At 36.6% G+C, this 11,895-nt stretch overlaps 2 protein-coding genes across 3 annotated transcripts; one reads left to right on the plus strand and one right to left on the minus strand.

The window, feature by feature from the left end:
* The first annotated feature begins 597 nt into the window (after nt 1–597).
* LOC130407137 (uncharacterized) lies at nt 598–6,601 on the plus strand. Of its 2 annotated transcripts, XM_056729827.1 has the most exons (12): nt 598–867; nt 970–1,020; nt 2,147–2,360; nt 2,532–2,607; nt 3,569–3,642; nt 3,759–3,850; nt 4,305–4,391; nt 4,508–4,761; nt 4,858–4,986; nt 5,248–5,382; nt 5,509–5,632; nt 6,142–6,601. In XM_056729827.1, the coding sequence occupies exons 5-12, from the start codon at nt 3,596–3,598 to the stop codon at nt 6,357–6,359; spliced, it is 1,086 nt and encodes a 361-aa protein (XP_056585805.1). In that variant the 5' UTR covers nt 598–867; nt 970–1,020; nt 2,147–2,360; nt 2,532–2,607; nt 3,569–3,595; the 3' UTR covers nt 6,360–6,601. The 2 variants fall into 2 exon arrangements, with proteins under 2 accessions (XP_056585805.1, XP_056585806.1); XM_056729828.1 differs by lacking the exons at nt 598–867; nt 970–1,020; nt 2,147–2,360; nt 2,532–2,607; nt 3,759–3,850 and adding an exon at nt 3,363–3,390.
* A 157-nt stretch (nt 6,602–6,758) lies between these two features.
* Nucleotides 6,759–8,096, minus strand: LOC130406925 (uncharacterized). Its single transcript, XM_056729511.1, has 6 exons — nt 7,969–8,096; nt 7,826–7,871; nt 7,662–7,753; nt 7,302–7,412; nt 6,939–7,212; nt 6,759–6,812 (listed from the first exon to the last, which is right to left on the minus strand). The coding sequence occupies exons 1-6, from the start codon at nt 8,094–8,096 to the stop codon at nt 6,759–6,761; spliced, it is 705 nt and encodes a 234-aa protein (XP_056585489.1).
* Between the last annotated feature and the right edge of the window lie 3,799 nt (nt 8,097–11,895).

Raw genomic sequence — 11,895 nt, forward strand, 5'->3', positions numbered from 1 at the left:
CATCCGGGTATCACAGGAAGAGCAATCGAGCATTGATGGATAATCGAGGCCTGCTGCTTGTCCCCCTCACCAGCAGGTGATGCTGTACTAGAGCACTGACAGGTGCAAGCGAATTTTGATCATTAGACCAGAGGGGATTTGCCGAAATGGACCAAGAGGCAAGTACTGTAAACGTTTATGAGTATCTTAAGCTAATGAAGACACAAAAGTTCATTAACACGTGCACATGTTTTTTGTGTGATCATAAACACATGTAACGTTTTGTGTTCGTGATTATCTTAAGCTAATGAAGGCACAAAAGTTCATTAACACGTGCACATGTTTTTGTGTGATCATAAACACATGTAACGTTTTGGGTTCGTGATTATCTTAAGCTAATGAAGGCACAAAAGTAAATTAACACGTGCACATGTAACGTTTTGTGTTCATGGTTATCTTAAGCTAATGAAGACACAAAAGCATTATTTAGGTGTACATCAAATGGGATATAAATTCAATAGCATATCACACCTCACATAATGTCCGTGGAAAAGTGGCCCACAATTTACCAGACACTGCCAATATGGCCAGTACTGTACCGATGGCGGTAGTGTTTTACCAGTTAAACGATCGATCTGCCGCTATACGAAGACTGTTTATTCCTCTCTTTGTTTTAAAGAGAACTTGATGCGTATTTATGATAAACTTTACAACCGTTTTGACGATTGTGTGTATTCATGTAATGTGATGGTCATGGTATGGTATTATGTCGTGTTTGCTTAACAAGGATGACAGTGAAGTTCTGAGATCAGCAAGGCACCTTTTGTCACTTTTGAGCAATCAAAGACAAAGAGCTGATGGGCCTTCTACTAGCCAGGATAGTAACAGGTATAGTAGGTTTTATATCATGCACTGTGTGCCTGAAAGTCAACACATTCATTATGATGATGATATAAATACATCAATTTGTGTTTGATGACATTATAACAGGCAAAGATTCCAACCTCATGGACAATCATCTCTTCGCACAGAAATGACCAGGTCAGCACAAACTTATATTGCTTTTATAGTACACTACACAACTGTTAAAATGTTTATGATCACTTAACTATGTGTATTATGCGATCTTTGTATAATGTGATGTTGATCAAAAGGCATTTGCTTATATATATCCGATTATTTTGTAGTAGGGGTGGGCGGAATGATCAAAAAGCTATTTCATGCAATGAGTAATGTTATTCACGGTAAAAATATATATTTAACGGTAACCATCTCCCATTAAAATTCTATATTTTATACCTATTTTTCTTAGATTAATTCAATTTATTTATTCATTAAGTTCATTTGGATGCTCAAAGTTATAATGTAGACAAGTTATGAAAATGTACTCAATCTAATTAAGTTCTGATGATGAGATTTATTATTTATTTATATTTATCGAAGTATATATGCACAAATAATGAGAATATATGTATATGACTGGTGTTATAAACCAGTGTTCATGGGGGTCAGTATTGTAGGTCTTCATCGCTCTTCACTCTCAGTCGCAACACACTATAGGCGCTTGTGGCGCTTGTCTTCGCAACGCGGGTCTCTGACTCCACACGCATCTAACCCAAAACGGGGGTTTGTGGCATGTGACGTCATAAGCAGCGAGCATCATCTAGGATTTAAACGCAAGATTCGCTGGGCTCGCCTAAAAAGTTTAGGTTATTAACAGCCTACGTCATTCCGCCCAGCCCTATTTTGTAGACAAAAATATACTTTGGAAAAACATCACATATTTCTTTAGAAATGGAAAGAGAAGCCAATACGAGCAAAGCAAAGATGGTAACTACTTCAAACTACTAATTCAGTCTAAAAACCATCTCGGAGTGAGACCTGAAGAAATTAGCTGATAAAATGCCAATTATTCACATTCAAGGAAAATGTTAGCTACTATGAAGACTCCAAAATATAACATCTTTGATCTGGTTAAGTTGTCTTTAATTACAAAATTGTTCTCTTCATAATATTATTGTTTTTTATTATTCTACAATCTAGAAAAAATATGAATAAGGAATGAACAAGTTGATGTAAAGTTTAGATTGGTAGTGTATTTATATTATTTTTTTATTATTGTAGAACTGTAAGTAACCATTTATAGTTGTTATAACTTCCTCAACAGGTCTTTTCCTGGATTGTTCTCAAATCGCAGAGGCAAACGACGCTTCACAGAAACATGTCCTGTGCCCAAGAAACAAAAACCATTTCAGGTCATGTTTCACCTACTGCAGACCCAATGTGAAAGATCACCCAGTGGTCCAGATCAACTGCTGCATGCACAGGCAGGATTAGGACGCAGAACTGCCACCCTGGATGAAAACATGACTCATCAGGAGGTACAGTACATTATATAATTTGCCATTATAGTCCTTGTCAGTATAAATAAAATGTATCAAGGATATTATTTTTGTTATCTTTGTAAATATTATGTTGCAATGGCAATAGGGTATCCTCCTTTGGGGGCAGCAACAGTAAGAAAAATTAATTAATCTAATTATATTCAGTAGCTATGTGATACTCTTACTGAGCTGTATCCAAAACTTGGAGGAGTTACTGGAGGCTGGCTCCTTTATAAAGCAGCAGGTAATATTAACTACCTTGAATAACTTGCTCACAGATGCTTACATAGTCCACAGCACAGAATAATAACAATACAAAAATAAGTCTGTTCAAAAATGTCATACAGCATCTTTTGCATACATGACCTCTGTCCAGCAGTAACTATATTTATGTTAAATTAATCTTGAAACACAGAGGACAATTCACAGACTCATGGCGTTATCTTTTATAAATTCAGTTATGCTGTATTGTGGATTATATGTAGACATCTCTTATTTAAAATAAGTTGTTCATGGCAATACTAAAATAAAATCTAATTGTAATTATAAATCCTTTTATTTTGTTGAAATTTGTTTTAAATAGTACATTTTTTCCAGATTATGCATGGTACAACTGTATGTGTATACCCACACATATACCTATACATTTATAACTATTTTACGGCTACAAATTTCAGGAGGGTGGGGAATTCGAAAACTCACAATAGTGGCACCTGCAGACTGTGGGTACACAGGCAGACTTGTGAAAGCTACCAAAGTAGGAGAGAACTCAGTCCTCTACATAGCTCCTCTTCAGGATGAGTTAGACACTACTCCCTTGCCTCCATCTTCTGAAAGTTTCCGCAACATGCCAAAGGCAGTGTGCAAGAAATGCAACATATTATACCCCCTACAAGTCCTAACTAATCATATTAAGTCTTGTCCTGATGTTGTTACGTTGGATGATGATGATGAAGAAAAACAGGATGAAGCCCAAGATGAGGAAAGGGAGTACAGTGACATCAATGAAGTCATGAAAAATGAACAGGTACCCTCACTTAGTGTACATTCATTTCTGGCTATTCCTAAATGTATTGCTCCAGAGATGATCAATCAGAAAATACAGACTGCATAAAATGTTACTCGGTAAAGAACAAACCAAAAAGTGTTTCTCGATTTTTGCATCTAGAAATAAAAAAATTATTCTTCTGATTTGTGTATTACAGGCTGTCTGTCCTATATGTCAAGAAAGAATGCCCCATGACATCTTGGAGGTTCATGCCAGTGAATGTGGGGAAAGGTGTGCAAGCTGGATAATATTTGTTTTGTGAGAAACAAGAAACTCTGCTTAATAGTATCCTTTGTCCTCATATTATAAATTTTATTTTAAGTGTGTAATGTTTTCCGTTTTTGCAGAACAATTGATAATACAATGAATGATACTACCGAATTGACGTTCATGGACAATGAAATGAACCACAGCACTCAAGTGACATATATGAATGATGGTAACTAAGTTGTCTCATTGAGTATGTTGTTAAAACTACTGTAGCAAATAAGTAGAGATGGAAAAACTAACCACATGTCAGTTGGTCTGAAACAAAGCTCCTTTGATCTTGCATGATTAAGGAAAACATTTTAATTTATTTACCAGACTGGAAGACCCATCCAGGTGCAGTAAGGGCTGCATCTTTGTACACACAAGAAATTCTCAGTCTCCACGAGACAGGGAAACCTCTTTTAATGTCTATGGATTTAAGATTGTGTGCTCAAGATCAGGAGAGGGAACTTATTAACTTCTACAAGCAACGAAATGTAGAGTGGGCATGTCCTGTTAAATGTAATCTTCAAGGTACAGTCTAGAGAAAATAAAAATGTATACACAAGAGAATGTTTACTGTAGTTCATATGGTGTAGTTATGATGTCAGAATAATTTTACTTTATATGTTCATTGTTTTCAGGGGACTCTGCAGTTGGTGAAGGAGTCACCAGACACTTTTTTTCAACAGTTCTTCAAAAACTGAAGTATGGTTTCAATTTAAATTTGGGTAAGCAGTTTTATAATTTATGCTGGACTACAAAATTGACTTTGACATAGAATTCAGTTTCTTTTTATTATTTCATGATAAAATGATGTTGCTCATTTTATGTTTTATATTAACAGGAAACACAGGTGTAACATGCCTCTTTGAAGGAGAACCAGACCATTTGGTGCCTTCTTCAGCACAGCTTCTAATAGAAAGCGATCTTTTCTTGGTAGCAGGAAGAATGCTAGGCCACTCCTTTTTGCATGGTGGCCCGTGTCTTACAGGCCTCAGCAGAGCTTTTGTTCATTTTCTGTTTCACAGCTCATCTGATACAGCCACTTTGCAATTGGAGGACTGTCCAGATATTGATGTACGAGAGACCATCAGCTTTGTATGTATATTATTATAAACTTGGTCTTGTTTTGGATGATTTTTTGTTGTATTTGGAGTTTGTTTGGTATGTATTACTACAATTATTGTTGTTCAGCTCAGTGGAGAAGTTTCATTGACCGAGGACCAATACAGTAAAGTCTTAGAACTTTGTTTGGCTTGGGATCTTCCTGGTCCAACAGAAGAAAATAGAAGGTGGCTTTACGAGCGTCTGCTGTCACATGCGGTAAATACAATTTTTAGTTAGTGTTTGTGAATGCCTTTTTATCATGATCAATCAAATGTTTTAACAGATTTTACTTACAAATGAAACTTACAAATGAAAGAGCCTTAATTTTGTGATTGAGCAATGATAAGTTTAAATTGACATACATCTTTGTTCATATATTTCTGTCCTGCTTATAACGGCACTGTTACACAGCAATGAGTAGTTGTTTATTTAGTTGGTTACTGTTGGATTGGATTTTCTGTTTATTTTACTTTGTAGGTTCTTGGGAGAAGAACACGCCAAATGAAACAAATCAAGCAGGGACTGAAAGACACCTTTGTTTGGCCCCTACTTACTGACAGGAAGGATGTAGTGTTATTCCCCAAGGAATCTGAGGACCTATGCACCCCTGAGGTAAAACTGGCAATGAGGACTTAAAATTATCTTTGTCCTTTTTTAGCTATATTATGCTTATCATTCTAAATTCTCTTGGCAAACACAAATATCTGATCACAGACTTAGTTCTTGTTACTGGTTTAGATGCTACTTTCATGTATTGACTGGCCTAACGAAAGCAATAATAGTGATGATGATGACGACGACGAGTACCCAGCTGCTACTAAGGAAAGGATTGCTGGATTTTTAAAGCAGTTCATCGAGTCAGGTACATGTTTCAAAGTTTTAAGACCACAGTAGTTTCAGTTTTTAAGAGTTTAGTTCTATGTGACCTACAGTAAGTGAATGTTCGGAGGGGTCAATACAGATAATACAGACTAATATTATATATATTGCCACAAAAAACGTTTTTTTTTGTGATTCTTCTCATGTGAATGTATGCTTAATTTCATGGTTGTGCTAATCGAATGCACATTGTATGCACAGAAGGTTGTAGATTTACATTTACATAAACATGAAACTTAAACTAAACAAAAGTGACTATTACTTACTTCCCTTATGTATTTTCAATGCACACCAATAAGGATATGAATTGATGTTCAATGAGAAGTTTTTGAATCGAAAATAACTCTTTAAGTGGTTTATATTTACAAGTATGATATGAAACCGACCATAAAGCTTTTAATCACTTTTCATAACCAAGTTTTATCGACCTTTTTGCTGCCTTTGTCCTTTTTTTTTATAATTGTTACTTAACTGTTTATTTTGCCTTTTCAGGATCCAGCAAAGATCTTAAAAACCTTTTGCGGTTCTGGGTCGGATGGGAGCGGATTGAAAAAAACATGGGTGTGGAAGTTGTAAAAAGCGATCTTCCACGATCCTCCACCTGCTTTTGTATTCTTCGACTACCAGGCCACTACACAGAGTTCCACTCCTTTTCAAAAGACTTGATTATGTGCATTGGTGTTTGCAAGTATGGTTTTGGGCTTGTGTAATTTTTAGATGCACAGTTTAACATAACGTCACTGAAAGACTGTAATCAATGCGGTTACTGCATTTATCTTCTCAGGTTTTTGTTTAAGTACTTTGTTGTAGTAAGTACTTATGTTTAATAACAGTGAAAATCCAGTTTACTAAGGATTGAAATGTTAAAATTATTGCAAATTAGGAGTCTAGCAAATACTTGTATGTTTACTAGCATAGAGCAAAAATAATTACTTAAATATATGGAAATAAAATAAAAAAGTAGGTTACAAAATACTTGTATGTTTTCTAAAATGTACAAAACCCATACAGTTACTTAGTACTTGAATCGTGAAATGTATCCAATTAAACGTTGAAGTTAAGCCATACTGTTTACTTCTTGAATAAAGTGTTCGCTATGTGTACAGCACTTAAGAAAAACTCAGTCGACTGTCCTCCCAATCAATGTGCGGTATGCTCAATCCCTATAGAGAAATAAATAGTAAAGCCTGTACCCTCATGACATTAATAGTATAAAATTTCTTCAATTTCATTCACTGTCCTGCTTTAAATCTTAATGTTGACATGTCTTAAATAATGAAAACATATACCTCTATATCAGGTTCAGGTACAGGATGCTGGATACTTCCCAACACCCACAACTGGTTAGGGGTCATGCTGCCCTCTGTTCGTATTGGGTGATTGTCCCAGGTGGTGCGGAAAAGGTTAAGACCATCTTGAAGTCGTGGGAGAAATACATAGTGGCAGCAGAACAGATGAGTAGGGTCAGAAACATCAAGGTGTCCAGCTTCTTCCAAAGCATGTAGAACATCATAGTACACATTGGTCACCGATGCCCAGATATCTCTCCACAACCTCTCTATACTGAAAAGTAAGGTTAAGACAATGGAGTCAGGGTAAATAAGTACATTTTAGACAAAAGATTAAAAATAAAGTAATAAAAAAATTCTAACCGTTGATTGTGGACGCTTTTTCCGGAAATAAAGCTGCCCCTGTCTGTCCCACGAATCATGAACATCAGGCGAGCAATGTCCACATTTTCGATGCCCTGGTCACTACGTACTCTTTAAGTGTGCAAGAACACAATTGGAAGGTTGTCTTTATATAAATTAATGCTTTAACCATGGACTTTTCATCATGCTTACATTACATTGGTGCTTAGACCCTGAATAAAAACACTGCTTTTGAAATAAGACTTCATGGTGTTAAAGTAAACAAACTAGCCATACCATATGAACATATAGTAAAAAATGTGCCTTGAAAGTTTAAACCAAGACTTGTCATCCAGTTGTAACCAATTTTAACAAGTGTACCTAAGAGGGAAGCCAAATGTTTCCACTGCTTCTTGAAAAAAGTCCAAGGCAGTAGCAGCAAGGTTGTTAGGTGCAGCTCCAAGGTACATTACCTACGCAAGAAACATTATGCTGGATTATAACGTTATACATTACAAATCTCAATTTGGTTAAGATAGCATTACCTTGCGTGAAAAGCCATCCACAACTCCAAAGATGACAATATTGTAGCTAAAACAAAGTGTTCACACAAAAAGTTTCAAATAGCACATATTTCTCAATGATTACAACATGAAATAGCATGAGTCAACAACCCTGACAAGCTTACCGGATCAGTTTATGGTTGGTGTCAATGTGCATTATTGACCTAGGACTGGACACAGAGTAGGTCCTTCGTACAACGCAGCCAAGTTGTGTCATTCGAGACATGACTCCCACTGTATCAATGCGATGCATTGCGGCTCTGACCCGTTCGAACTGCACTTGGTGTCCTCGAGATTTTAACGCTGCTCTCATCATTCTGTATCCACAATGGGGCATTTGTAGTTTTACATCTGTAACACAGGCATCTAACTCTGCATCTGTGAGCCTGCTATACCGTGCCCGAATTGACAGGTTATACTCAGCCATTCTTCTGAATATGGTGCGTGTGCTTACTCCAAGCAAGCGAGCGATGGTTGGAATCGAACAGTTCATGTCTATGAGATGTGAAATGTAATTTGGCGATATTATGAAACGTGGCCTTCCCATTGACCCTGGCTCCTCCCGCAGAACAGTCACAGAGTGCGTCTCCCTGTCTGACAGGTGTTGTTGAATTACTCTGAGCAGTTCAGTGACGGCTTCTAAAACATCTCGTGGGACAGTTACTACATTTGAAACCGCACTTAAAAAGACAAATTCTTGCGAGCAAATGAACTCCAGGTAGTCCATGTCAATAGGCTCGCGTCCAACAGCATGCTCCAGGCGTGAGTGTAGTCTTTCCAATATAAAGTCCAAAAGCAAGCGCTGAAATTAAAATATAATATGTTAAATTAAATAACTCAGTCTAACTAATTAAATAAATGAAACATACTGGCCCACATAACATAATGTTTACTTACCTCCTGGCTCATTTTGGCAAATCGAGCTACTATGATAGCCTCTGCCCAACTGTTGCTTCCTGTGGTCTAATGATCAAAATTCGCTTGCACCTGTCAGTGCTCTAGTACAGCACCACCTGCTGGTGAGGGGGACAAGCAGCAGGCCTCGATTATCCATCAATGCTCGATTGCTCTTCCTGTGATACCCGGATGTGTAATGTCGAATTTCTTTTCGAATTTCTTTTCGAATTTGAATCATTGAATTTGAGTAAGCGAAATAAAACGCACCGAAATTTAAATTTGTATTGAAATTTTAACAATGAAATTGTTTAAGTCGTATTTTTAAATAATCTGAATATTTAATATTGAGTTTTATACAATGAAACTTTGCGTGAAATGTTTTTGTTTGTAAAATGCACAGCTTAAATATGCAATCATGTTGAATTGCGGAACCTTAAAATGCAAGAACTGTTAATTTAACACATTTATTTTTCGGTTAGTGCTATTCGGCATGCTTTTTTGCTTCAAAACTAAAGGCATTATTTTACTTCCATATTAAATGATCCTGCTTTGTACAGTTCAATCTGCGTGTTCAGGCACCCACGTCACGTCATCACTCTTAAGAGACTTTCCGAAAAGCCCGCTCACAGTAACGTGCACGAGAACAAAGCGCGTTATTGCCCAAGATTAAAAAGCTGCGCACGGGCACAAAGCGCATCCTAGCCTGAATTTACGCTCTTTGCGTAGAGAATTGTCGACAGTGACAACAGCGCCTACTGCGGTCACAAAATATCACGGGTAACAGAACATTTGTAACACCGGCACTGCATCTACTATATGCATATGGTGTGTGTTTGCGGTTTCATAAAGAGTAGATATTGGCGGATTAAACACAGCTGACATCAGTTACATGCTTTAATGGTAAAACTTTTACATTTCGCGTGAATCTATAAGCATTTTGGCCATAAGCACCGTAACTTATGTCACGTTAACTCCATGTAAGCATCGCATCATAAATAGACTCGGCGCCAAAATGAGCGCAGCACTGCTGCTTCCACGTGAAGTATGAATGTTCTAACCTGTTCTAACAATAAGTTTCATTTTCTATGATTTGTGTTAGAGAATAAGCAAGCGCTGATAACGCACTGGTTACACGTGTAGTGAACAACAGACTCTTCTCTCTTCTCCATTGCTCATCTGACACACCTCTGAACATGACGTAAAATGAACTAGCCAATCAGAGAGCTTGTAACATGTCTCTCTCTCCGTAGCTAATTTGCATTGTTTTACCACGTTTTAGCATGCAAGGCCCCAGAGTGTCACGGAAATGGTAAATAGAGAGGCTAAATGGAAAAGATAAATGACTTGGCAAATCGAATAGCAAATCGGAAAAGGAAATGCAAATGCTAAAAGAAATAGTCTTTTAAATGACGGATTAAAACTTTTATTTCTAGTTTAATTTGTAAATCCAATTATGTATTCCTCTTTTTAAATCGCATTTTGAAATAGATTTTGAAATTCCACTGTTTATAAAGGAATTCTTTAATGCGATTTATTTCGTGTTTTATGTTGATTTTTAGTATTTAAAAAAAGTATTTATTGATGGATTAATATTTCATTTAATAATTATTTTACAATCACGCTTTTTATTGCCCATTAAAACAATAAATAATAAATTACTTTGTCAATTCGCCTATTTATATTTGAATTAAAAAATGAAATAAAAAATAAATGGATTAATGTCTATTTTTATTGAAGAATTAGTTTTTAAACAATTAAATGCTTTATTACTTTACACATGACTCTCCTGGTCCTCCATATAAAACATCTGTTAATATAGCAATCGAGGCTCTTCCGTGTGTTCGCGCGTTCCAGTTCAAGAACACCTCCTGAGACCGTTCTCTCTCTTCGGAGACAGTTTTACATTTCGGAAAATTACTTCAGCTAACTTCGTCCTTCCTTCGTCAGCCAATCCTGGCTCTAAGAAAGAAGTCGACGGACTCACCTGCTTGCTTTGAAACCATCAGGACTCTGAGAACACTTTTCCACGGGCACAAAACCTTGTCCAAGCACACTCAAAGGAAACCAATGCAAGTATAGAACTATATTCTAAACTGCCGCGTTTAAGCCGTAACCCCTTTTACAAGGAGATTGTCTTCGTTGGTTCAGGCAGATGTGAATAGCTGTTTGTACTACTGCCACTCTTTTGTTTGTTAATCTCTTACCTTTCTTTACTGTCTTTATGTTTCATGTTACGTTTGTCTGAACGTGTTATATCTAGTTAGTGGTTATGTTTCCCCTTTTAGTATAGTTAATAAACCTGCATTGGTTATCTACAATCAAATCGTTGCTGTGCCTCTTTATCACGAATTAACGTCACTTAAACTGCTTGATTTCGTTATAATTTCTGGAGCGGTACTATACAACAGTTAGAGTGTTATGTTTCCAAGGCCAGGAAAGAAATATTTCTTAGATTTAATATACGATCTGCTGATCACTTGGTGGATGAGTGAATCTAGTTTATCGCTATCATTAGGTCTGCTGAATCCTATAAAAGTGTATAAAATATGTCTTCCCCATACTCTCAACCTTAAGAACTTATTTCAGACTGAGGATCAGAGGACACTCATGGCTTGTGAGAACGTCTCTCCCTGACCTCATAACAGGTTAAAACATTTACAAAACTCATTCTCTTGTCAAGATCGGACACTGTGTTTACAACACCTTTGTTGCCGTTCAGGGTATAATATATGTTATGTTATGTTATGTTTTTAACATTAGGTGTCATTCAAGAACTTTATGGTTAATGCGAACACTTGCAGTGATAACAAATGTTATCAGTTGTAAACTCAGCTGTTCATTTTCAGATTTTTTGCACATTCATTAAAAGCTACACTAGAATTACCCAAAATTTACAAAAGCGGTTTTACTTTAATCTATGTTATAGTTTATTATTTGCGGTCTTGGTATTATTTGTGTTCATTTAACATAATACTCTCATAAGAGCAAAACATCATGTGTTTGGTGCACTTATAAAGCTTCAATCTAATGGTGTTTGTATGAATCACAGCTGCTGTCCCATGACTCTTTAATGAGATAATTGATTATTGACATCATCAGAGCGCGAGAGCGAGCGCGAGAGCGAGCGCGAGCGCGAGAGCGAGCGCGAGAGCGAG

Source organism: Triplophysa dalaica, chromosome 18 (assembly GCF_015846415.1).
Source record: "Triplophysa dalaica isolate WHDGS20190420 chromosome 18, ASM1584641v1, whole genome shotgun sequence".
Classification (NCBI taxonomy): domain Eukaryota; kingdom Metazoa; phylum Chordata; class Actinopteri; order Cypriniformes; family Nemacheilidae; genus Triplophysa; species Triplophysa dalaica.